Source organism: Balaenoptera acutorostrata, chromosome 5 (assembly GCF_949987535.1).
Source record: "Balaenoptera acutorostrata chromosome 5, mBalAcu1.1, whole genome shotgun sequence".
Lineage (NCBI taxonomy): Eukaryota > Metazoa > Chordata > Mammalia > Artiodactyla > Balaenopteridae > Balaenoptera > Balaenoptera acutorostrata.
The window spans coordinates 45,766,821-45,791,844 of NC_080068.1; the positions used below are offsets into that span (position 1 = coordinate 45,766,821).

Below are 25,024 nucleotides of genomic sequence, written 5' to 3' on the forward strand. Positions count from 1 at the left end.
CTATCCAAACAAATTAATACACATCTATTGACAGTGTATAAAAGATTGTTTTCTCTATTTTGATTCTTTAAACATGCCAGTTGCATAATTATTAGTGTATTATTTGCCATGTACGTCTTTGTAGACGGCCTTAAAACTATAGTCATCCTCAAGTAATTATTCTCCCCAAGAAGTGAATTACAGTCTTAATTTAGCCAGCCTTCAAGTTTTAGGGACAGGTGACCCAGAGCAATTTCCCTCTCTTTCAACTTTTCTCTTGGCTCTTTCACTTCTACTTTAGCAACACTAGAACATTCTGTCAAGAGAAGAAGATAGGGCATTAAGTCAACCAATATTTAGGAAACCTGCAAGGAAGGATGAGAAACTCATATCAGCTCATCTTGTTCTTTGCCAGCAACTCTGATGAAAGGCTTGGGGAGAGAAGGGTTTGAACACAAGTCAGTATCAATATAGTTATTGAAGTCAGGGCTATAGCACACATGGAAATGAAAATTGGATGCTTTCTTATTTGAATTAATTATGATGTTATCTAAGAATTGAATTGTGTGATTTAATTGATCGAGCAAATTAGTTTGTTAATTCAAAATCTCCCCTTTATAGAATATAGCAAGAATAGCAAATAGTAAAAGCATATTTAGCTTAGACTTTTGGTGTTCCATATAATTGTTCAGTGTTGCTCAAGTCCCATGTGCCATAACGAACTAGAAAAAAACTTGAAATGCATAAAATTCCATGATACTAACTCAACAGTGCAGCTAAGTAGATTTGATGGAATAGAATTTAGTTATAATGAGAAATTATTAAATTGCATAACTAATATATAAGATTCGGACCCAAAACAGAATTTCTTTCTTACTAGAATATAAGTTCTAACAGGATAAATATCTTTTCTGTTTTGTCTACCCTGTCTCTCTTTCACCTGGGCTAGTTCCTGGCACGGCATAGGTATTCATATCAGATGCATTGAATGAGTGGGTGGACAGAGATGACCCAGAGCTACTTAGTGGTGAATTAGGAGAAGGAAAGACCAGTTCTTCAAGGGAAAGAGAAATAACCCCACCATTTTCTTCCTCTAAGAATAGGTCTTTTTTGCAAATGCTTTTGATTAGCTAAGGTTTTATTTGCATTAGTTTGAAGGAAAAAGAGAAGAGAATTGCCAGGGCAGAAGCATGGTGAGGAAGTTGCCTCTCCCTTCCCCCAAACTCTGCTTAGCCAAAGATTGGTGTCAAGCACTCATCTTTTTCTTTTCTATGACTTTAATTTTTAGAGCAGTTTTAGGTTTACAGCAAAATTGGTAGGGCGGAACAAAGATTTCCCATATACCCCTGCCCCCCCACATCCACAGCCTCTCCTGTTATCAGCGTTACTCACCAGCAAGGTACAGTTGTTTTTAAACCAAGGATGAACCTACATTGACACATCGTAATCACTCAATGTCCATACTTGGTATTGTACAGTCTCTAGGTTGTGACAAGTGTATAATGACATATATCCATCATTATAATATCAAGCAGAGTATTTTCACTGCCCTAAAAATCCTCTGTGCTCTGCCTGTTCATCTCCTCCCCAACTGCTGGCAACCACTAATCTTTTAATTTTCTCCGTCGTTTTCCCTTTTCCAGAATGTTACATACTTGGAATCATATAGTATTTAGCCTTTCCAGATTGGCTTCTTTCACTTAGTAATATGTATTTAAGATTCCTCCATGTCTTTTCATGGCTTAGTATCTCATTTCTTTTTAGCACTGAGTAGTATTTCATGGTCTGGTTGTATCACAGTTTATCCATTTACCCACTGAAGGACATCTTGGTAATTTCCAAGTTTTGACAATTATGAATAAAGCTGCTATAAACATCTGTGTGCAGGTTTTTGTGTAGACCTAAGTTTTCAGCACCTTTGGATAAATACTAAAGAGCACAATTGCTGGATTGTATGGTAAGGGTATGTTTAATTTTGTAAGAAACCACCAAACTGTTCCAAATTGGCTGTACCATTTAGCATTCCCACCAGCAATGTATGAGATTCCTGTTACTCCACATCCTCTCCACCATGTGGTGTTGTCAGTGTTCCAGATTTTGGTCATACTGTTAGGTGTGTAGTAGTATCTCGTTGTTCTAATTTGCATTTCCCTAATAAATGTGATGTGGAGCATCTTTTCACATGCTTATTTGCCATCTGTATATCTTCTTTGGTGAGCCTCTGTTAAAGTCTTTGGCCATTTTTTAATTAGGTTGTTTTCTTACTGATGAGCTTTAAGAGCTCTTTGTGTATTTTGTAAAACGGTTCTTTATCAGATGTGTCTTTTGCAAAAATATTTTCTCTCAGTCTGTGGCTTGTCTTTTAATTCTCTTCTTAGTGACTTCATTTATTAATGCATTTCAATGAATGAGGGGTTAGGCAACAAGCAAGGCATGGTGAAGTAACGTACACAAAGTCACATGGCCAAAGACTAGTCAGAGCCAGGCAGCCTGACTCCGGGGCCAGCATACTTCTCAGTTATGACGAGTTAGTCCTTCCGCCAGTGTGAACACCTGTGCTGTGTTTTCAAGACATACAGCGATTGTTGTGTTCCTTGTGCAAGAGAAGTAGTTTCATGTGCTACATTTTTCATGGGGTAGAATGAATTTTAAATGAAACACTTGCCATCCACTGCTTCAGGAAAGAGCTTTGTAACAATCATAATAATAATAATATGGGACTTTGTTTTTGTTTTTTGTGGGGTTTTTTTGGCTGCACTGCACAGCAGGCGGGATGTTAGTTCCCCGACCAGGGATAGAACCTGTGCCCGCCTGCGGTGGAAGCACAGAATCCTAATCACTGGACCGCCAGGGAAGTCCCAACAGCTAACACTTACATGGCATCTACTATGTGCTAGCCATGGATCTGTGATCCTTACCTATAGTAACTTATTTACTTCTCACAACTGTATGAAGTAAATATTATTAATATTATCCCCATTATTGATGAGGAACCCAGGCTGAGTGGGTAACTCTTCAGGCTAATCAGCTAATAGAGAGTGGGCTTCAGTCTGCATTCTTAACCACTTTATTGTAATGAGAATCATAAGATATCTTACCTGTATGCTTTGTATACCTTCTGATTGTTTTTTTTAACTTATGGAATCCAGGTGGATTTTGATTACTTGTGTTTTCTTACATTCTACTTGATAGAGGGTCGACTAGAGGTGTTCCAAGGGGAGAAATGGCTATCATCCATTCCTATGTGGACGACGTTTGGGGAACTAGCCATTTTATACAACTGTACAAGAACTGCCTCTGTGAAAGGTAACAGGAGATGAAATGCTGTATTTTTTAAATTGTTACATAACGTTAAAGATAACCTAAGACACTCTTGCATCCTGAGTCTTTTTGTCTGCCATTGTGCCCCATATGCTCTTATTAATAGAAAGGCTATGCTTATAAAAGGATTTATATTGAAGCCCTTGTCTAAATGATTCAAGCTTAAAAAGACCTTTCCGTCAGATACCTGTATATAAAATATGAATATGGCTTTAAACAGAATTGATTCCAGTATTTGCTGTCGTTGCCACTTCAATTTTTTATTATGTAGACATTTGCCTTTGGCTCATCCAGCATGTTTGCTTTCTATTCTCCATGAGGTTCTGACCATATTACAAACCAGAAAATTTAATTAAACCAATAAAAGTGTATAAATATCAAAAAGGATATGAATTAATTAATGAGAGTTTTCATGAGTGACTTTTGGGATTAGTTCAATTGCTTCTCCTTAGGGTTCTTGTTTTTATCGACTTTATTCATGGTAATATCGGGTTTTCTTCTGAATTACTTAGATGTGGTGTTTCTCAGAGTTTGGGACGAGGTTATGTGTGTCAGCATTGTTGCAGTATTTGATAAAAATGCAGATTCTGAGGCTCCACTCCAAATAATCTCTGACAATGGGGCCCAGGGATCTCTATTTTTAACAAGAATGTCAAAATAATTCTAATTCACTCTAAAGTTTAGTAAACCAGAGATTTTGATTTTGATCTCTTCTGTAGGCTCTCATCACTCCTTTAAAAAATATCTTACTACCATAATTTCATACAGATTTTTTAGAGCTGCTACTTCTGTTCTTCTTCCTTTTTAGATTTTATTCTTGATTTTAATGTCTTTCCTATGAAAAGGTTGTCCCAAAAACTGTCTTGCATAATCTCTTTGAAAATGATTTTATATATTTTATGTAAAAGTAACCATAGAGATTCTTAAAATATATTGGCTCCCGTTAGCAACAGTGTCTAAACAACATAAAAAGACATAAAAACAGACTCACATGCAGAGATCTTTAACTTTCAATTATCTGCTTGTGAATTCTTCACTCTCTGGATTAGCTACAGGCTGGCTGGCTTTCTTTTGTATCACAGCACAAATCTAAAATACCTCCTGATGATGTAGTGTGTAATTAGGGATTGCAAACTAATTTTAATATCATCCTAAGCAAAACATAATTAGAATGGAAATCTTTTGCTGCTCACTTTCAAATCATCATTTATTTCAAAGCCAAAAATGATTTTGTAAAATTACCTACTCTTTACATCACTACTTCCTTCCATTTGCATGCTTAAATAATGCATTGTCCAAGAAATATCATTTTATGAGAGTACATGAAAAATTTATTGATTAACATGTTGGAATGTTTTCTTAATCTAAGAGCTAAATGATATTTTATTATTTTCTTGATTTTTCTAAAGCTATTACCAATGTTAAAACATGGGCACTAGATCGAGAGGTGTTCCAGAATATAATGAGAAGGACAGCTCAAGCTAGAGATGAACAGTACAGAAACTTCCTCAGAAGGTAAGAATAACACGTTGGTGGCAGAAAGAGCAGAAGGTGGTGTAGCCATATTGTGGATATGTTGGTTTTATCAGAGTAATTATTTTACTACAGTCTTTCTTACTTAAACATTTTCCATATGATTAAGCCAAAGGAACAAAAGTATTCTCTTGCAGTAAATGCCACTATATATATGAAGAATTATGTTTCATTCCCATTAGCCTTGTTCACTGATTTATTTCTTTTGCTAATTTTGCCCTTGTGTTGATGGAGTCATTACACATAGTATAGAATAATGTGCATAAAATCCTAAAATATTCACTTGGGTGGCTCAGTTGACTTTGAAAGATGTCCTATAATTTGGAAGTAGATAACAAAAGATAATAATGCTTTGCTTAGAATAATATTAAAATAAATTATTTTACTATCTTTACTTGCTTTACCTGAGACATTTTTTCTCATTGGCATAGCCACACAATCTTCCAAATTACTATTATTTGCAGCAAATTAACTTGCCAAAAATGTTATTATGCTTGCTATCATGACATGGATCCTTGGAACATACACATTTTGTCAACTGTTCTGAACCCCCAACAACTTGGACGCATCAAATTACAGAGAAACAAGTACCTATGTAACTGAAAAGGTCAGCTACACATTAAAAACATTTTTTTTGGAAAGTATAAGTTCCTTATTTAAACTATTTCTGTGTCTTTTGTGGGAGATTTGACAGTCTCTGAAACTGCAATACATACTGTAATGAAATGTAACCTTTGATAAGTGGTAATAACAATAAAATATCCTGTGGTTTCCAAAAATAAATTCTAAGTTCTTTTTAAGTATAGTGACTTTATCTTGCATAACTAGCCTGCAAAGTCAATGATTTTAGGGCTGTGCCGTGCCTAGCATATAGTGAGGACTCAGTGAATATTGAATGAAGGTATTGTTAATCAGTAGAACATTGCAGGCATTGAGGTTTTTCATATGGACTCTTGCTGATTTACTTTCCCGGAAACAATAATGACTCCTGGAAGAGAGCTGCAGTAATGACAAGAAGGTGCCTTACCTATATGACAATCAGTGCCTTAGCCATCATGTTGTGGGGTCTACCTGAGTATAGGTAATCTCAAAATCCAGCAACTGAGCTATGCAGGTCAGTATTTAAAGCTAATAAACTGCACTTATGCAAGGGCCAAAAAAGGATGCATAAATAAACAGGTGCCCATGGGTTGCATCATGTCTGAGATAAAACCTGAGCCACTAGGTTTTCCCTTGGAGTCTAGTGTGTTCTGCCTTAGTGGAGGGAGCTCAAAGAATTTACTAGTACAGGTTCCTTCCCTCCTTTTCTTCTTTTTGTTATCTCATTCATGCATTCGTTCAATGAGTACTTATTGCCAGGCATAAACATTGTGGATTCAGTGGTGAACAAGATAAACCTGATCTCTGCCTTCATAGAGGGGAGACAGAAAAAAGATTTTTTCTCATATCAATTTCCTCACCAATCCCCAAAGATGATAGGCTTACAGGAGAGAATTTTCACTAACGCTACAGCGCCCAGTTTGGACCCGAAGTAGAACTTTCATGAAGGGCATGTGTTAGTCAATTAAACCAAAGGAATAACAAGTATTCCCTTTTCTTCTGTGTGCCACTATATAGAAAAAAGTTCTGGTTAACCCTTTTACCTTTTCATCCATAAGGAGACATATTAGAGAAATACATTTCTCTTTGTTTCATAATATACAGTAAGCTCTTTTCCATTTACATCTTTTTATCATGAAGTATCTGACATGTATCAAATGATACATAGTACATATGTAAATTATAATAACATAATAACAAAGTGAGCCCCATCAAGCTATGGCCCAGCCTAAGTAGAAAGTTAACAATGTTGTTGCCATTCTCATTTGCTCCCCTATGTCATTTTCTAGCCTTCCTTGGGGTACCTCCTCTCCTTGGAGTAGTCTGTATTCTGAAGTTTGGTAATCGTAACCTTGCTACTCTTTATTATTTTGCCTGTAGCTTGGTTTAGCCTATTTTTGAACTTTACAAAATTGGTGTTATTTTTGCAAGTCAGTTTTTTCACTCAATACATTTTTTAAGGTTCATCTACTTGGTTAGTGCAGTCATTTCTCCTGTTGTAGAGTTCTGTTATCTGACTCGACCACAGTTCATTTATCTGCTCTCCCATTGGGCATGTTCCAGTGTTTTGCAATTACAAATGATTCAGATGCAGACATTCTTAGACCCAGCTCCTGGCTACATGCCTCCTGGTGCATGTGTTCAAGAATGAGTCTAGAGCTCTCTTTTCAAAACTCAGATCCAATCATGTATTTATGGAAGAGCATCATCTTTACCTTAGGGGTGTCAGATTTTAGATGGTAAGAAAGAAGTATCTATCTTATAGAAATTATTTCAACAGTCCTGAGTGAAAATGGGTAAAGCAGAAATTTCTCTAAAAGAACAATTTAATCATACTGATGGGTTAATCATACTGAGTGGAATTTTTTGATTTTTTTCAAACAATTTCAGTATTCTATCATTCTCTGTATATTATTATTGTCTGTAAAAATGTTCCTATTACGTGCCTCTGGCTACCATTAATTTTAAAAGACAGTACAATATGACTAATAATCAAGATCATTTCCATGCTAATTCTTACATTCCCTCCTGGATTCAGTCTTTACTTAATTACAAGGATTTAGATGAAAATCTGATTCTCCTCTGGAAGCAGAGGTCCTCATCCATGCTAATAAAAGAGATATTGAGATGTGGAACACATTTCTGGATGTGATTCACTTCGAAAGCCAACAACAAATGTAATTTTTTTTTCTCCAAAGAAACAAAATTTGATTTTTTTCCTTTCATGGGGTCTTACTATTTGTATTTATTTACCTGTGATAAATGTCTGCTGTTATATGTGATTATATAATTTCATTGTATCTGAAATTCAGTTATTTATGTGTGATATATTTGGAGGTTTACTTTGGAAAAATTAAAGTGCATTATATTTTTTAAATGCATGCATAAATCTATGTAGAGGTGTATATTTATAGTTTAATTCAGGATGATAATTAAATAAAGGTTTCTTTTTAATTTTGCAGCGTATCCTTGCTGAAGAATTTACCTGAAGATAAATTAACCAAGATCATTGACTGCTTGGAAGTGGTAAGAAATTTTAAAGTAAAAACTATATTTCATTAAAAGATTATATAATCTAGTCATTATTAGCACTGTAAATGATTAAAAAGGAAAAGATGGTGATCACCAGTCCACAGAGACCGGGAGCCTTTTTCTATTGTGAAAACTCACACTGAATTAAGGGGCTGGGGTGGGGTTCGGGCACTCTTCTGAAATATATAAAAGAAAATCGGATTTGCATGTGTAAAGTGACATTTGATTTACATATTTTAATCGTTTTAGTATATTTTATAAAACTAATCTGCCTCACTCAAGAGGCATTTGATTTTCTGCAATTAACATCACAATCCCTTACAGAGTTTTCGTAGTATGAAGGAGTCAGTGATGCATAATTAGGTAATGGAGTAGAGAAAGGGTATATTGGGACTTTCGTGAACAGGCTTCTGAATCAAGCTATGAAACACTCCATACTTGAAAATTCTAGGCTATGAAAAGACATTAAAACAAACAAACAAACAAAAAAAACCCTGTACTTAAGAAGCACTTTACCTATTTTAACATCTAGGGGGAAATGGCGTATTGGAACGTGTTCAAAAATTCATATTAGGCATCATGCAGATGGTTGGTTCTTGTCCAAGACTAGTCAAGTCTTTTTGTGAATAATGCTTTTATGACATGTACCTTGGATTCTAATAATATGCATTATACGAAAACCTCTTCAGAGATTAATATTCAAAGTAAATAACCTCTGTCTAACTTTTTTTTGGTGTGTGTGGGTCAATTTCATTGAAACCAAATTGCTTTTCGGGAACTTAAAGGAGGTAAGGAATAGTAAAGGAGTCAGATGTAGACTTTAAGATTTTGTAAAGCTATTCTCAGTGGGAGACAAAAAATACCCTGCAAGACTGATTGTTGACAGATTCATGCCTCTGTCAATCTCAATATACAATGTAAACTAATACCTGTTGAGAAGGGAGCACCAACCATTTTATCCTTAAGTGTAAGTGACACCAGTAATGTTTCCATTTACAATTCTTGGAACCCATCCAGCAGTTTATCAAGGACAGGCCATGATGACACAGTGCCTGGCCTTGTGTCTCCAGAGCGTTCAGATATGAAGTCATTTTCAAGAGGACTGCTTGCCCTGCATCTCTTGGGATTTTCTCAGTGTAACATAACCCAATCACAGATGTTACAAATTAATAATTCATCCTAATTTCTGAGTGTTTTTTTTAAAGCTGGAGAGGCCCTATATTTTTTTGTTAACCGAGGAAATCTGTTTTTAATATAACACTAATAGAGTAGACTCACCAGAGGGGAATTCCATGCTGACAGAAAATATTAAAATTTAGTATCATTAAAAATAAATGGTAAATTAGACATATTTATAGTACCCACAGGCAATAGCTACAGAATATATAGATGGGGGCTCCAACCTAGTATTAACTAACGCACAATTCGAATTTGAAAGTCTCATCTTTTAAAACACCCTAGAAGGCTTTATTATATATTAGCATTTGCAGACAGCAGCGTGGTTTATAAAGGGCTCTTTATTCATACCTGGCAAACAAATGTGTCTCTGTAATGTGTGAAAATTCACAAATTCGAAAGTGATTAACAAGGGAGTAATGGGATCTATTTAGCGCCTAAGAAAAGCACATAATTTACCAGCATAGCTTGGACTAATGACCCATCAACCGGGTCCTGACCACAGCCAATCACTAATGCATTGGAGTTATGACAGAGCACCTGCTGAGCTCCAGGGCCAGCTGTCCCACAAACTGGCTCCTTAATCTTTGAGAAAAACAGGCTGAATCTGGCATGCTATTTAGGAGTTGATTTTGGGTGGTTTTAAGTTTTTGTGCAGGGGGCGGGGAGGGAGTATCAGAATTTCCCATCACCAAGCAGGTGGTCTGATGTGTTTGTTAAGACTTGTTTGTTGAAGTCCTAGACCACATGGCCCGAATGTGCAGTGTTCCAACAGCATTTCTTGCTTTAGCATAAATCACCCAAAGTGTTCAGTTCTGGAGGCAGACATTGCCTTTAAACCTCTTCTCGTGGTCTAATGGGAAAAAGAGGGTGGGAAAAGTAGAAACATATTCACTGGTGCACTTTAAGAGTTAACTAATGAACACCCTGAAGCATGACACAGATTCCAAATGCAGTGTGACTATTAATGATAGTGAAAATGACAATGTGACTTCTGTACCTGGCAGTTGTGTAGTACGGAAGACAAGAGTGGGAAGAGTTTCTGTTTCCACTCTCAGTGAGAGATCCGGGAAGCCTGGGATTTGACTGTGTGGTGGATAGAAAAGTTACCGAACTCTTTGTTACAAAGATTTGGTATTTGACCCAGTGACCCTCTGCACTGCCACTCTGACATGGCATCGTTCATGAAACTGGAGCTCTAGTGGGAGTGGGGCTGGGGTGGGGAATGTGAAATGCCCTTGTCCTTAATCAGATCACCAGTGATGCTGCTTAAAAGGCAGATTCCCAGGTACTACCTCACACTTACTGAATCAGAAACTCTGGGGTAGGGACCCGGAAATCCACATTTTAACATTTTAACAATACGATTCTTAAAGTTTAAAGTTATGAATTGAATACATATATTTAGGGTTTGCCATAGTCTGCCTCTTTAGTCACAAGTTTTCCATTTTTCATCATTTTTTGAAAGTCTAGTCTTCCTTTCTTATAGTTCCTGCTAACACTTGCAGAAGCCAGAGGGTTTTTCTCATTTTAATGGTTACATCTAGAACCATAAAAAAGTTGAGATAATTGTCGATTTTGCCAGTTTATGGACCTGTTCATTAAAGGGGTGGCAGCTAGGTGTCCTAGAAAGTTAGCTAGTCCAAAGTCTGGAGATTAAGGTTTATGGTCAAGCCTCTGTCCCTCGCAGCTGTCAGTTAATTGTGGGGAGCATCATCTCATCTATAAAATAAGAGGGTGCTGGCTCACATCTCTACGGGCTGTCTCAGTGTTTCAGTTACAAAATTCTATACAGTTGGCTCACCCAAATGGAGGAATCTCTGTTGATTTTCATTTTGTAGGCTCCGGTTCCTTAGAAATAAGCAATCAGATACTAAATTATGCCGGAATGGTTGATAGGGTCCGCCTGATCCAGGTGTGTTTGCTTTAAAATTTCTAAGGTGTTTTAACTACTGTACTTGGACAAACAAAAATAGCTGGTAACAAACCCCAATAAATGTATACAGTTTTTTAAACAATCAACTTAGGGACATGGTCACATGATGCAGGGTTTGTGTGTGTGTGTGTGTGTGTGTGTGTGATCATACATCTGACTGTGTTTCATCAATTCTTCTTTGTGATGAAGATTTCTAGCTGCACACTAAAGAAACTAAGGAAATCATAGGCTTGCTTCTTTGTCTTTGTCCTCCGTCACCTTAGATTTTAATTCTGGTTTCATATATTCTATTTACAAGCACTCAGGCTCTATCTATCATTTTGCTAGCTATCACAGAATGAGCATTTTCTTTACATGAAAAACTCTTTCCATCTTTAGCAGTTGCTGATGTATGGTTTTCTTCTTCTTCTTTTTTATCCAGTGTATGGTTTACTTTTAACCTCTGTCTCTCAGTCTGCCCTGGAATTGATTTCCTAACTTTCCTTTTTGCCACATACTAAGTACCTACTCTCAGTGTTTCTAGATGTCTTCTTTTTCAGTCTGTGGGACACAACTCATTAGTAGGTCATGAAATCAATTTAGAGGAACACTTTAAAAAAATATCAGAGTAGTAAGCATAAATATTGTTCAGATATGTTTCAGTTTTATACAAATGTGTGTGTGCACGCTCACATGTGTGTATGTGGGTGTATATGTAAAATATATTTCTTACTGTAGGTCAGGGTAAAATCTGCTTGAAAACCATCGCTTCACAGGGTAGGGTCTATGGCTTCTTGGTCCTCTAAGGGACCCCTTTGCAATGTAACCACAGGACAGTAAACCACACTGTTTGCAGTTCTCTTTTTGGTCTTGATGACCACCCTGGCTAGACTGGCTGCACTCCCCAGCTGACAAACACTGGCTAGTCTGGCATCGTAACCAGTACTTACCACTATATATTTTTGGTCTGATCTACATCCACAGCCTTTTCTGATCTATGAAGTTACCGTCAACACACTGGGAGGTATTATTTATCTTCCTCCCATGGTTTTGGGCGACAAAGACTCATCCCTGGGAAAAATACCACTAGGAAGCTTGACCCTTAAGAAACAACAAAGCTCTTTCTCAGTGTTCCCTTTCCAGCTTCTGCCTTTTGGCTTATTCGACCGACAGAAATTAAAGCTGCACATCTGCACAGACCAGAGGCTGTATAATAACTGAAGAACAGCCTATAAGCAGTCCAAGAATTCTCCAGATTCCTTCTGCTTCGTCTGGGTAATGGGGACTGAGATTGAGATAGGAACAGGAGAGCCTGAGGGGCAGACCGCCTGAAACAGGAACGTCTACCGTGACCCTAGCAGTTCTAGTAAAGAAAATTGAACATTAACTGTATCATGAAGACCCCTGGACTGCGGTGTCACGGTCACTCACTTAACCTTTGCGGGTCACAGTCATCTCAATGGTAAAATCGCACTTGAATCGAGTGAAGGTTTGTGATAGAGCGATAATGAGAAAAAATAGAGAGTTGGAGTAAGCAGCTTGTGATATAAAAACTCAAAATATTATTTTCCAAGTAGAACAGAAGCATGTTTTTTTGCTCACATAACAGTCCAGGGAGGATGGTCCTAGGTGGCTACTCAGAAACCTTCAGGAACCCAAGCTGATGGCTACTCTGCCATCTTCCACATGGTCCCTCTCCCAAGATTTCTCTGGGACATGCCGTTACAGTTGGGGCACAAGTATGAAGGCACGTGTCTGGAATGGTTCATGGGCCTGGCATGGAAGTGGCATACATGGCTTCTGCTCAGACTCTTTTAGCTAGAAGTTAACCACATGGCCACAGCTAACAGCAGGGAGGCTGGGGAATGCACTTTACCTGTGGAAGACATTGACCAGCTCACAGACTCTTTCACAGGAATTAGCAGTCAGCAGGTGACTGTCTCACCTAGTCCTCACACATCGTTAGGTGTGGTCGGTCATACCATCTTAATTTTACAGAATAGGAAACCGAGGTCCAGAAGATTTAAGTAACATCTAAGCAAACCGTTCTCATCCTCCCCCTTAACAGGGCAGTCATTAACTGAGTATTTACTACATTTCAGGTGCTTTTAATGCATCAAAAATTAACTGCCTTTAATTGACTTATGGTGATAGGCAAAAATGGACCCCCTCCAAAGTATCCACATCCTAAATCCTGGAATGCATAAATGCGTTATGTTACATGGCAAAAGGAACTTTGCAGATGTAATTAAGGTTTGGGACCTTAAAATAAGGGAGATTATCTTGGACTATCTAGGTGGGTCAAGTATTATTACATGGGCCCTTAAAAGCAGAGAATTTTCTCTGGCTGGAATCAGAGAGATGCAGCAGAAGTGGAAGTCAGAGAGATTCCAAGTGTATGAAGAATTCCATGTGCCCTTACTGATTCTGAAATATTGGGAGCTCCGTGCAAGGACAGGAGAGAAGTCTCTGGGAGCTAAGGGGGCAGCCCCCAGCTCACAGCCATCAGGGAAATGGGACCTTATCCTACAACCGCAAGGAGCTGAATTCTGCCAACAACCTGATTACACTTGAAAGCAATTTTTTCCCCGGAGCCTCCAGAAAGGAACACAGCCCTACTGACACCTTGACTTCAGCCTTGAGAGACCCTGAACAGAGAAATTCAGGTGAACCACGCCGTGCCTGGACTCTCTGACCCACAGAAACTCAGATAATAAATGAGGGTACTTTCAAGCCACTAAGTGTGTGTGGTTATTTGTTACAGCAGCAATAGAAAACTAATGTGCTTATCTTCTCTCAATCTTTGAGTGTAAATGTCCTTATTTGAATTTTCTGGATTGATGAAAGTGAAATTCAAAGCAGAACTGAGATTTGAATCTAGATTTCTATGGTTTCAAAGTGCTTTTTCCCCTGAGATAGTCTGCTTCCTTCCATGAGATGTTGAATGCCTTGTAAAATGTACATAGTGCTATGTAAATAAAAGGTAAGTTTATTAGTATTAGGAGTAATGTTTATTCCATAAATGTAAATATGTTTTAAGAGTAAATGACCAAAAAAGATACTGAACTACAGCAGACACAAAAGTAGTTTTGTTTGGATTTTATTTTCAAGTCTAAAATAAAAATAAGAGAGAGCTATTGTGTTGTTCTTTATGCCTTTTACGAAAATTAAACAAGCCCATTTTTGTTTGTATAAATAATTAAGAGATCCATTTTAGTTCTATGACTTTGTGGCAATATCAAATTAAAGCAAAGTAGGGATGGAAAGTTTAATCCATCTTTTATTTTCTAAGAGACTGAATTGCTTTTTTGGTCTGGCAGATGGATGAATTACTTCTCCCTGCCAAGAATTCTCTGATTACACACACCTACTATATGAGGGAAATGAAGAAATAAGTGACAGTTTAGGATTTCATGAGGTTAAACTTTGTTGAAAAACAGAATTTACATGTAAAAATTCTAATGTCAACCTTTCATGATGATAAATCTTTGGAAAGAATCCATACGAAAGAGCTCCTTACTGTGTATGTAGAATTTTCCCAACCATTGCTCTGAAAGAAATTAGGAATTGAGGCTGATATTCCTCATATCCATTGAGGATGATATTTTCAATTTATTAGATAATGTTTGTCCTTTTTCTAAACTCTAGCGCCAGTTTCAGACTGATGCAGGTCACTGAACAGTTTATATTTAGATTATTTGGGTGAAGCCCACCTGTGGATCGGTGATAATTACCTTGCTCTCGTTTCCCTTTGTGTCTTCAGTGTCCATGCTTGAAATTCATTATTCCAGGTGAATTCTTTTTTGCCATGAAAGATAAACATAAATGCAGATAAACAAGCAAAAGTCTCCTTACTTTTTCATGGTTTAAGACTACAATGTTTAAGAAGATTACAATTACAATAAGCAAAAAATAACAGAAACAGGTGTGGAACGCTCATTTCTAAGACACCAGGAGTTCTATTTCATTTGTGTCATCCGAACATCTCCGCTGCATCTAACTTTTTCTTTTTCTCTCATCCCCACAGGAATACTATGACAAAGGAGATTACATCATTAGAGAGGGCGAGGAAGGAAGTACCTTTTTCATTTTAGCAAAAGGAAAGGTAACTATTAGTTAAAGCTTACTTAAAGTAAATCAAAGAATCGTATCAAATCTGTTGGCCATAAATGCAGCAGTGTTCTGCATTGCAGCTTAAGTCCTCTGTCTGCAGTGAGCAGTTAAAGGACCTTCTGTTCAGAAGAGTCCTGGGGAAGCGGCGGGGGCGGTCTGAGCACTGGCTTTGGGCCCACAGGAGACTTGTCATGGGTTCCAGCTGATTTAGTAATTTCTTAGTGACCTTAGTCAGGTCACTTGGCTTTCTTTGGATGTCGTTTCATTGTGTATAAAATGACTGGATTATTTCTAATAATCCAATGACTGTGTGATTCTCAGCCCAAGGGTCTAAGATCAAGGGCTGGAACATTTCCCCACCCCACTGATAGGACAAACAACAGGTGGAAGAGAATGAACTAGACAATTGAGGACAGAATGATCAGGCATCAAGCTGTAGAACAATATGGCTCAGAACTTCAATTCGTACACAATTGCTCAAGTTGATTTAGATGCTGATGAAAATTTTACGCTAATATAGACAACAGATCTTTTTTTTTTTACCTAGATGTTGAGTGGATAACATGTTGCCGGTTATTCCCAGCTTGACACTTTACAGTGTTCCTCAGAGACAAAAAGCATTTGTGGAATATTGATGGAAAGGATAAAATCTTGAGCACCTGTGTCTGTAAACTGTCAGATTTTTACAAATGCTCTTTCTTCCATGGAAGAGTTTATCATCAGAGAATCAGACACTGCCCTTTGTAAACTGGTTTGTGGTTGAACTTTGAACTGGGCCCCCAGTGATGGAAAAAATTTTTTTAACATAATAGTTTCAGAAACTCTTCAGCACTCAGACCACTTTTTATCATTTCTCCTCAACCTGGACCTCATGCTTTGAAAGAATTCTGGTTAATAAACAAATTGCATTTATGATTTAAAAATTTTTAAATTTATTGTGATTTCCATAAGTGCTAACCAGAATTTCTAATCAGAATGATGCAGTCCTTCTTACCATGTTGAACTGGAATAATTCTAGCCACAAAAAGGAATATTGAAGTTTGTGTTTGGCTCTGCTCTGGGGGTTCTTGAACCTTCCTGGGCTGTGGATCGCATTGGGACTCTCATGAAAGTTGTGGACCCTCCTCCATATCCACATTTTGCATTCAGTTTTAGAGGGTACACAGGAATCAACAAGTCAGTCATGGACATGAGATTTAGAACTCTTGATAGTCTTATTCTTGATTGATTTGTCAACTCCATTTGGCTTTTTGAAAAAATAAAGTTCCTACAGGACCGTTATTATTTGTTTTGAGCATACTTAGGAAGGAATAACTGGATTCACGTAAAAAATTATAACCTTGAGTGGTGAGGTTTGGATGGAGAAGCTTCCTCTTATAAAAGGTGGATTGTGTTAAATCACAGGATTTTCTAGTCCATCCAAATGAGGTGACTATAGTTGGATTGTCATAACTACTGCAAAGTTAAAGCAAAGGCTTTAATTTTTCCTTGTTGAGTCAAGTTTATACAGAATGGGAGGGTCTGGTTGAATGGGTATGTGTTCAGATTTTCCTTATTTTCTTCTCTTTCTCTCTTTTCTTAAATTATTTGACATCATTTAGGTAAAAGTCACCCAGAGTACTGAGGGCCATGATCAACCACAACTGATAAAAACTCTGCAGAAAGGAGAATATTTTGGAGAAAAAGCTCTTATCAGGTGAATCCATGAATTTATATTCCATACTTAAATAATTCTTTGGTTGTTTTGCATGTGCACCTACCCATTGAGAGTTGTCAAACTGAGCTACCAAATTAATGGCAGCCATTATCCAGGAAGTAAACAAAATTTTTAAACTGAATTCTAAAAAATTCATTGTTAAGCAGGAAATAAGTATACTAATTTTGCCCAGGAAATAATTTAGAAAGTCTTAAGTCTGTTGGTGAAAATAAAATTGGTGTTCTCTTAGAATTTTTAGTTTAAAAGAGAAAGAAATTAAAGACATGAAATTTTTAATTTTCCCATAAGAGTGAGTTTTTATATTTTCAAGGTTTGAAATATTGTCCTGTTTTACCCTTTAAGAAATGATCAAATAATGACTTTACGTATTATTTGTGTATTTAAATCATTATGCCAAAGGTAATATTTTCTTAAGAATTTTTATTGGCTCATTTTGCAAGCTTTAGAAACAACTCAAAATAGTGTATTTGACATTTCTGCCTGAACCTTAGGCCTTTTGAGATATGAGTTTATTTACTGTTGATCTAAGTTATGGAAGAAACATTTGTAAAGATCAATCAAATTGCTCAGGAGACACTATGTGCTTCCTGGAACTCAGAAAACAACCTCAAGTCTGAAAAAAATTTTTCTTAAATATAAATAACTTTATAAAAATTCAAGTTAGAATTTTGAGCAACACTCTTTTTTGGAGTTACATTATGTTTTTAAATGAATACTTGAAATTAATTAAGAAAGCACTTAAAATTTATGTTATTACTAAATGCTTTTTATTTCATATTTATGCTTATAAAAATGAGTAGTGTGTCTGCTCATTTTTCTTCCTTTTTAATTTTTGTCTGTGAAGCCCTAGTTCTGCTGATTTACATGTCAGGATTACATTAAGTACAGAGCAAAGAAAAAGTGTTCATATATTACCTGAAGACAAATTTGATTCCTTAAAAATCATAAAGCTCTTATTTTTAAAGAAATACTTAAAATTAAACTACTTAATCCTAGTAAGTTAAGTTATAGCTATTTTGTAAACAATTTAATAAAAATTGAATTTAAAGACAAGTTGAATTTTTATTTCCCATTTTCTAGCTGGTAATGAACTTGTTTCAATAACAGGGAAATTGTCCTCTTTTGTTTGCTTATTTGTGACAGAATATGAATTTGTTCATGTAATGCAATCATGTAATACCATTATTCAAGACTTTAATGTATTTGTTCTTAACATTAACACATTATTTTTCTCATACCTTCAAGCAAAACTATTAAAGTTTGAAAGTGCAGAGGAATTATTTATAAATGCACTATAGACTCAAAATAGCTCTGGAAAGGAAATATGCTGTCTGGTTATGCTGGATCTGAAATAATTTGTGCTCTCTGTTGCAACCAGCCAATTACAGTGTTTTCCCATGAGAAACATGGGAATTTATATTTGATAAAGACACAACTCCCCAAAGCATTTAAAATGTAAAGCTAAAATCAATGAGGAGGAGAGTTGGATACAAATATTTTTACATTTTTGTGCATTTTTATGCTATCACTTTTTAGGGCCACTGACTGTGACTCAATGTTCCTTATATTCTGTGTATTTTCCATGTGTTTCCATTAAATAGTCCCAGGAGTTCTTTCATAATTTTATGTGCAAAAATAAATCCATGGCACTTACACAGTTATTATGAAAGAAACAGATGTGTATTTGTAAACATCTAATACTTGTGCACTGTTTGCAGAGAATATTCCTAGTCAAAATCATGACACTGACAAGTGAAAGGGATGCCATACCTCTCTTTTTTTTGAACTAACAAAGCAAATAGCTTACCCATATCCAAGATCATATCATATAGATATCTACACACATACAAGTTGAGTGTAAACTACCCAGCTCCCAACTCAAAAGCATATCAAGCTGAAATGTTTCACCAGTGTCTTCTAGCAAGGATCCTGTAAACTTGGGAGGGACTGTGGGTTATGTTAGAAGGTTTCTGGATGCCAGCTGTGTGGATGGGGGACCTCTCTGGAATGAGAGATGGGCTGCCAGGGTTTTCCCTGTCCCATCGCTAAAGGAAGATGAAAGAACTATACTTTTTGTGATACTGTTTCTGATGAAGTTGCTTAGAGCAGTCTTAATATGATTGCTGCTCCAAGTTACCTTAAATAAATCTCAGAGCACTGAGTACCATCTGGATGTACCTTTTTTTCAGGGTTTTTAGTTTGTAACTAATAGAGGGAGACAACTAACATAAATAAAGGTCACTAAAGAAATACTTTACCTGGTGCTTGACCCATTGGTATTCATTAGGTAATTAAATTTACCATCATTAGATCATATGCCGTAATTCATTGTATCTAAGGGGATTATTGTAAGATGCACTATTATATTATGTACCCCTGAGAAAGAAAGACGGTGCTATTAATTACACTATGACTCATCGTCAATTGTAAGGCATGCTCTGATTTCAGAGATTTTAATGGAAAATGTACATCTTAGACTATGAAATGAAAGATTTTACTATTTCTTTAATTCACTGGGTGATATGACACTAAAAACATTTTCTTTAGGTTTTATTCCTGACTGGTTTGTTAGAAGTTAATTACTTCAATGTTTTTCTTGTATATTTCCTTGATCAGTTCATTTCAATTTTGGCTGCTTATTAATTAGCAATTCCTGTTTGATCAGAGTAGGGCTATCATATTTGGGCTGACACAGAGCGCAGAATGAAATTCCATACACAGTTGCACTCACTGATTCCTTTACATTCTCAGTGCATTTAGCTTCTTGTCCTCTGGATTCCTTGTGTGCATGCCCTTTATTAGGACACATTTCAAATCCTTTTTTGGGGAAGGGGTAGAGTATAAATTATGATTTTTTAAAAAAAGCATAATCTTTGGAAGGTTTAAGTGAAGGTGTTTCATACCAGTAGCAGATTTCCCTAATAAAAATGGATATTTAATTTCTCACTAGAAAATTGACTTTCCTGTTTTTGTCTGCAGTGAAGATGTCAGATCAGCTAACATTATTGCTGAAGAAAATGATGTTGCGTGCCTGGTTATGGATCGTGAGTGAGTATACTGATGTTGTCGGAGAATGCAGGCTACTGCCACCTTTGAAGACTTGGCCTTCTGTTACTACAAGGGCCCATCTGTCTTCCCTTTCATCACCACTTGGAAACGCTGGCCAATCCTCAGCTGCGAGTACATTCTATTAAAATTCATGGGAAGGAACTGGGCCTTCTGATCTGAATCTGTCTGTGGCAGTGGCAGATGCTGGCAGGCTAAATATTTTGTGTGCAGAGTTTGTACATAAATATCAGCAATAGACTGTTTTAAATTCTGCATCTTACAGAGAAATAAGCTTATTAGTACCCTCATGGATTTTTCCACATACAATGTAGTGAACAATTTCATAATTTATTTGCTAAAATGCTCTAAGCCGTCGAGAACCTCTCTCTCTCAAAATGTAAAATGTTCATTAGCTAGATGTATATCCAGAGAAGTTTTAATTTAATGTTTGTAGTAGTTTGCAAAAGATGTGTGTCAATATTAATCTCTAAATGTCTGAGGTTATTTTTCAGAATATTTCATTTTGTGTCCTTAACTCACTTCACATCAAATTTGAATCTGACTCCTTGGATCTCTCATTAATCAGTTGAATATTTATTGACTATCTAGATATAAAAAAGGAAATTCAAATATACCAAAACTAGGCCATTGTCTGACAAAAGCCACATATAGTCAAAAGAAATAGGGCATACTCGTGTGAAATATTAACAAAAAACAGTAAAATGACAATAGGTATCACAAGAGTATGTAGATGATTGCTAATTGAATACAACATTTATTGAACATAGAACCATAGAGATTTAAAGCTGGAAAGGACTTTGGAATATTTTACAAAATCTTTTTATTATGGAAAATTTCAAACATATTAAAAAATAGGATGATATTATGGACCTCATCATGCAAGCTCAAGAATTATCAAGAATTGGCCTTATCTATACCACTTCGCCATCCTCTCCCTGCCTTCTACACACTATTTTCAAGCAAATTCCAAACATAAAATTATTTCATCTATGAATTTTAGTAGCATCTCTAAAAGCTAAGTATTATGTATAATACATGACCACAATAACATAACATGCCTAAAAACTTACCAATTCTTTCTTTCTTTGTTATTTTTTAATTGAGGCATAATTGACACATAACATTATATTAGTGTCAGGTGTACAACATAATGACCCAATATATGTATGCATTGCTAAATGATCACTACAATAAGTCTCGTTAGCATCCATCACCACACATAGGACAATAATTCTTAGTATCACTTTGAGTTACTTTAATCTTTCCCTTACAGATTAAAAAAAGTAAGTCCAGGTCAGTTAAAGAATTGCCCCAACAGTGTCATCTGTGATGGTACAGGGGCTCCTGCCCAGGTCTTCCAGTGCCTTTCAGCAGTCTTTCCACCATGCCATTTGGTTCCCATAGCATGTGTTCAGAAGGGAAGCAATCACAGTACTGTGAAGTGGGAAAAGTTGTACTTTATTTTTTAAGTGTGGAAATGGGGCTTAAAATTCACAGGAGTTTTCTAGGCAAAGAGGAAATGTGGAAGTCTCTCCAGGTGAAGTAAACCTTAAAAACAAAGGCATAGGGCTAGGAAGTGCAAAGCATGTTCAGATGAAGGTAATCTTTGGTGGCAGCTCTCAAATGGAAAATATATTGATATGGTATTGCCCTGACAATGCATTGTTTTGTATATGAGTTCCTTAAAAATATATGCATGCACTAAATAGCATTAGCGGTGTGGTAAAATCTTATAAATTGCTCCAAAATGCAAGGACTAAAAACAGGATAGAAAGGAAGAACTCCTCCCCCTTTCCTTTATTATAATCACATAACCAAATATTTATACAATATCTCATGTATTCATAATCCATGTAAAGGATGCAATGGTTTTTATAGAGTTTATAAATTATTTGGAAGTTTATAATTTTAAAATGCTTAATTTACATGTGCATAGTTGAGATTCTTATAACATAGAGAATACCGTCCTGTTAGACACAACGAGACATTAAACGTTACATGAATTTATTCTGTGCATAAGAGAAACTGAGTATCAGGTATGACTGGGTTGACCTACATCCTGGATTTCCTGCGACAGTTCTGGTTATTCCAACATGTTTATGATTGGCACTCCCCTTCACTCTGGACAACATTCAGTTTGAATGATAAATTATATGATCATCGTAGCTATCACTTATAAAGCTAGATTAAGATCCCGTAATAATTCTCCCGTAGTACCCTTACATCATTGTTCACACTTTATTTGATTGCTTTATTTAACATCTGTCTTCCCACTCTTCTGTTTCTTCATGAGGACAGAAACATTCACTTTGTTCGCTGCTGTTGCGGTGCCAGCGTTTGACGTAGTCCTTGGCATACAGGAAGCGGCCCAGATGTTGGCTGAATAAAGGGCACCATCCTTGCAATGAAATATAGTGGCTGAAAGCCTATGGCTCCTTATTTCTTCTTTCCTAATTCATCATTTTAAAAAATGCATACTTGAATGTTACAGCTAGAATGCTGTAGCCATTTGAACTTTAGTTTGTGGAGAATTTCTATAGACCTGTGACACCAGTGTCACATTTAAAAAATAAAATTTGTTTACAACAATACTTCAATTAGTTGCATGGCAAGCAAGATAATGGTGACATGTAGAATAAATAAAATCAACGGGATAGGGAGGGTGGGAGGGAGACGCAAGAGGGAGGGGATATGGGGGTATAGGTATACGTATAGCTGATTCACTTTGTTATACAGCAGCAACTAACACAACATTGTAAAGCAATTATACTCCAAGAAAGATGTTCAAAAATAAATAAATAAACACAAAAAAATGAAAGAGACCAAAAAAAAAAAAAAAGCAAAGTACAAGAAGTATTTCCTTTTACTTGAAAATTTCAACCATTGGGAATTTGAAATTGCGTGGCAATACTCTTTTGTTTCTCACTACTGTACAGTAAGCAAAGGACGGTCCACAGAGCAGGGCAGAGAAGAGTGCAGAGTAGATCTGAAGGGGGAAATGGAAAATACCCAGCACAGTGCATAAGATATACTTAATAATGTAAGTGTAGGTTGGTGGTCAGTTAAATGTAGGTAGAGGTCTTCAGGGCTAGGCAGGCAGTAAGTGGCAACAGTACACTAATGAGGTGAACTCTGGTTTATTAGTTTTAGGTGTTTTGAGGTAAATTTTCATTCCTTTCATTTTTTTGTGTCCAGGAGCTTAAGATTTACTGAGGTGATTAAAGCATGGTTTCTAGAAGGATACTGTTTTGTAGTAGGGAAGAGAACTACCCTGAAAATCACGAATCCAGGTAGATTGTCAAGTGTGGGGTGCGGAAAGCACTGGAAAGATAATCCAGAAAATAGGTTTGTTTGGTGAGGAAGGGGATTATTTTTTTCTCATGGGCAGTGCCCTATGTAAGAATTCCCAGAGACAAGGGACCGGGGACAGGCAGATTGGATGGGACACGTAACAAACCTGTGATCCATGAGGGTGAGGGAGGTCAGGGGAAGATGCTGGCTGAGCCTCAGACAGGGAGCTACTAAGTTAAGGTAAACAATTTGGATTTAATTATGAAGGAATGTGAAATGAGTAGTATTATCTAGGGACAAAGAAGAGATAAATTGTATCCTTGACTTTAAAAATAAATAGCTTAATTAATTTGGTTAAGCAAAGTTAGAAAAATCTGGAACCCATGTAACCTGTTGATTCAGTAAACAGATCATGTAGCCTATTTCCTTTTCACTGTCTTCTTTAAAAAAAAAAAAAAAAAGAACAATATTGGTAAACCTGAACCACAAGGAGGAAAATTACAGAAATGGTGTCTCTTCTCATTGATAGCCTCTTTGCTTTCAGAAACTCAAAGGATCAATTATATAGCTTCCAATAACTATTCTACAGGTGACAGCAATTTTAATGTAATGTAAGTTATTGAAAAACAATTTGCAAAGCTGTGAATAACCATACAAATAGTCTTTTATGAGCTTAAGAAGAATGGCAAGTTGCAATGGTAACTCTCAGCGCTGAGCTTTTTATTTTATCTTATTTTATTCATTTAGAACATTCAACCAAACAGTCGGGACTTTTGAAGAACTCCAAAAATACCTTGAAGGGTATGTGGCAAACCTGAACCGTGATGATGAAAAAAGACATGCGAAGTAAGTGGGGGAATATTTTCCTAAGCCGGATGTGACTTCTGGCAGTTGATAAAGAAGAGGACTGAAGGGTGTGATTTGCTGTGGTGTAACTTTTAGTGTGTTGCCATTAGAAAATTTAGGGGAGTTCTTTTAATTGTTCTTCCACAAAGAGGATACCATTTGCCTGGTATCCTCTACCAGGATAATAATAGTATGGCTATTATTTTGTCAATAAATAGTTTCTTATTTTCAGTGATTAGTAGTAATGTTAGGAAGAAATTTCCTGATAGGGAACCTTGGGAAAGGGATTCTTTACATTGACTGGTGACTTAGTTCAAAAGGACATCAATTCAGAAAGGAAGGCTCTCTTGCCCAGGGAAATCAAACAGGAATACCAAGGCATAGCATAGCCCATTCATTCTGATTCCAGGTAAAGAGCTAGGGCTAGAGTCTGGGTTATTTCAAAATATAAGGGAGCTATTATTGCCCATGGTCTTGTGTGTTGGGTTCTAAACGTAGTAATACTGATGAAAATGGTTTTTTGTTTAATAGGAACAATACTTTGTAAAATTAAAATTATTTGAAAATCCTTTGCTAAAACATTTTGTAGAATGAATACTTAAGCATATATTCACCAGATAGTACCATTAAAATTGAAGAGTCAAAAGATCTAGAAGACTGACCTTTGAGTTAAATTAGAGCATTCAATCAGGACTGCATAAGTTTTTTTTGTTTTTTGTTTTTTCTTGCAGGGAGTATACTTGCAATTCTTATGCCAAAGGCCTTTTGTAGTGAGAACAATTTATGAATATGTAACCCAGAGCAGTAAACTCTAATTAAAAGAGAATTGAGTATTTCCAAGTAACAACCTTAGACATAAAATATGAACTGTATTTTTCATGTTTCACAAAGCAGTTATTCTGGTTCAGCCAGAGAAATCTTCAAGATCTGAC

General features: G+C 36.3%; 1 protein-coding gene across 1 annotated transcript in view; it reads left to right on the top strand.

Moving 5' to 3' along the window:
• PRKG2 (protein kinase cGMP-dependent 2) overlaps positions 1 to 25,024 on the top strand; it is a 94,418-nt gene that overhangs the window by 33,563 nt on the left and 35,831 nt on the right. Inside the window, exons 4-10 of the mRNA XM_057547033.1 lie at positions 3,172 to 3,285; positions 4,710 to 4,815; positions 7,896 to 7,959; positions 15,084 to 15,161; positions 16,771 to 16,865; positions 19,866 to 19,934; positions 23,994 to 24,092. Coding sequence (XP_057403016.1) covers positions 3,172 to 3,285; positions 4,710 to 4,815; positions 7,896 to 7,959; positions 15,084 to 15,161; positions 16,771 to 16,865; positions 19,866 to 19,934; positions 23,994 to 24,092 — 625 coding nt within the window. The remainder of the gene's footprint in view (positions 1 to 3,171; positions 3,286 to 4,709; positions 4,816 to 7,895; positions 7,960 to 15,083; positions 15,162 to 16,770; positions 16,866 to 19,865; positions 19,935 to 23,993; positions 24,093 to 25,024) is intronic.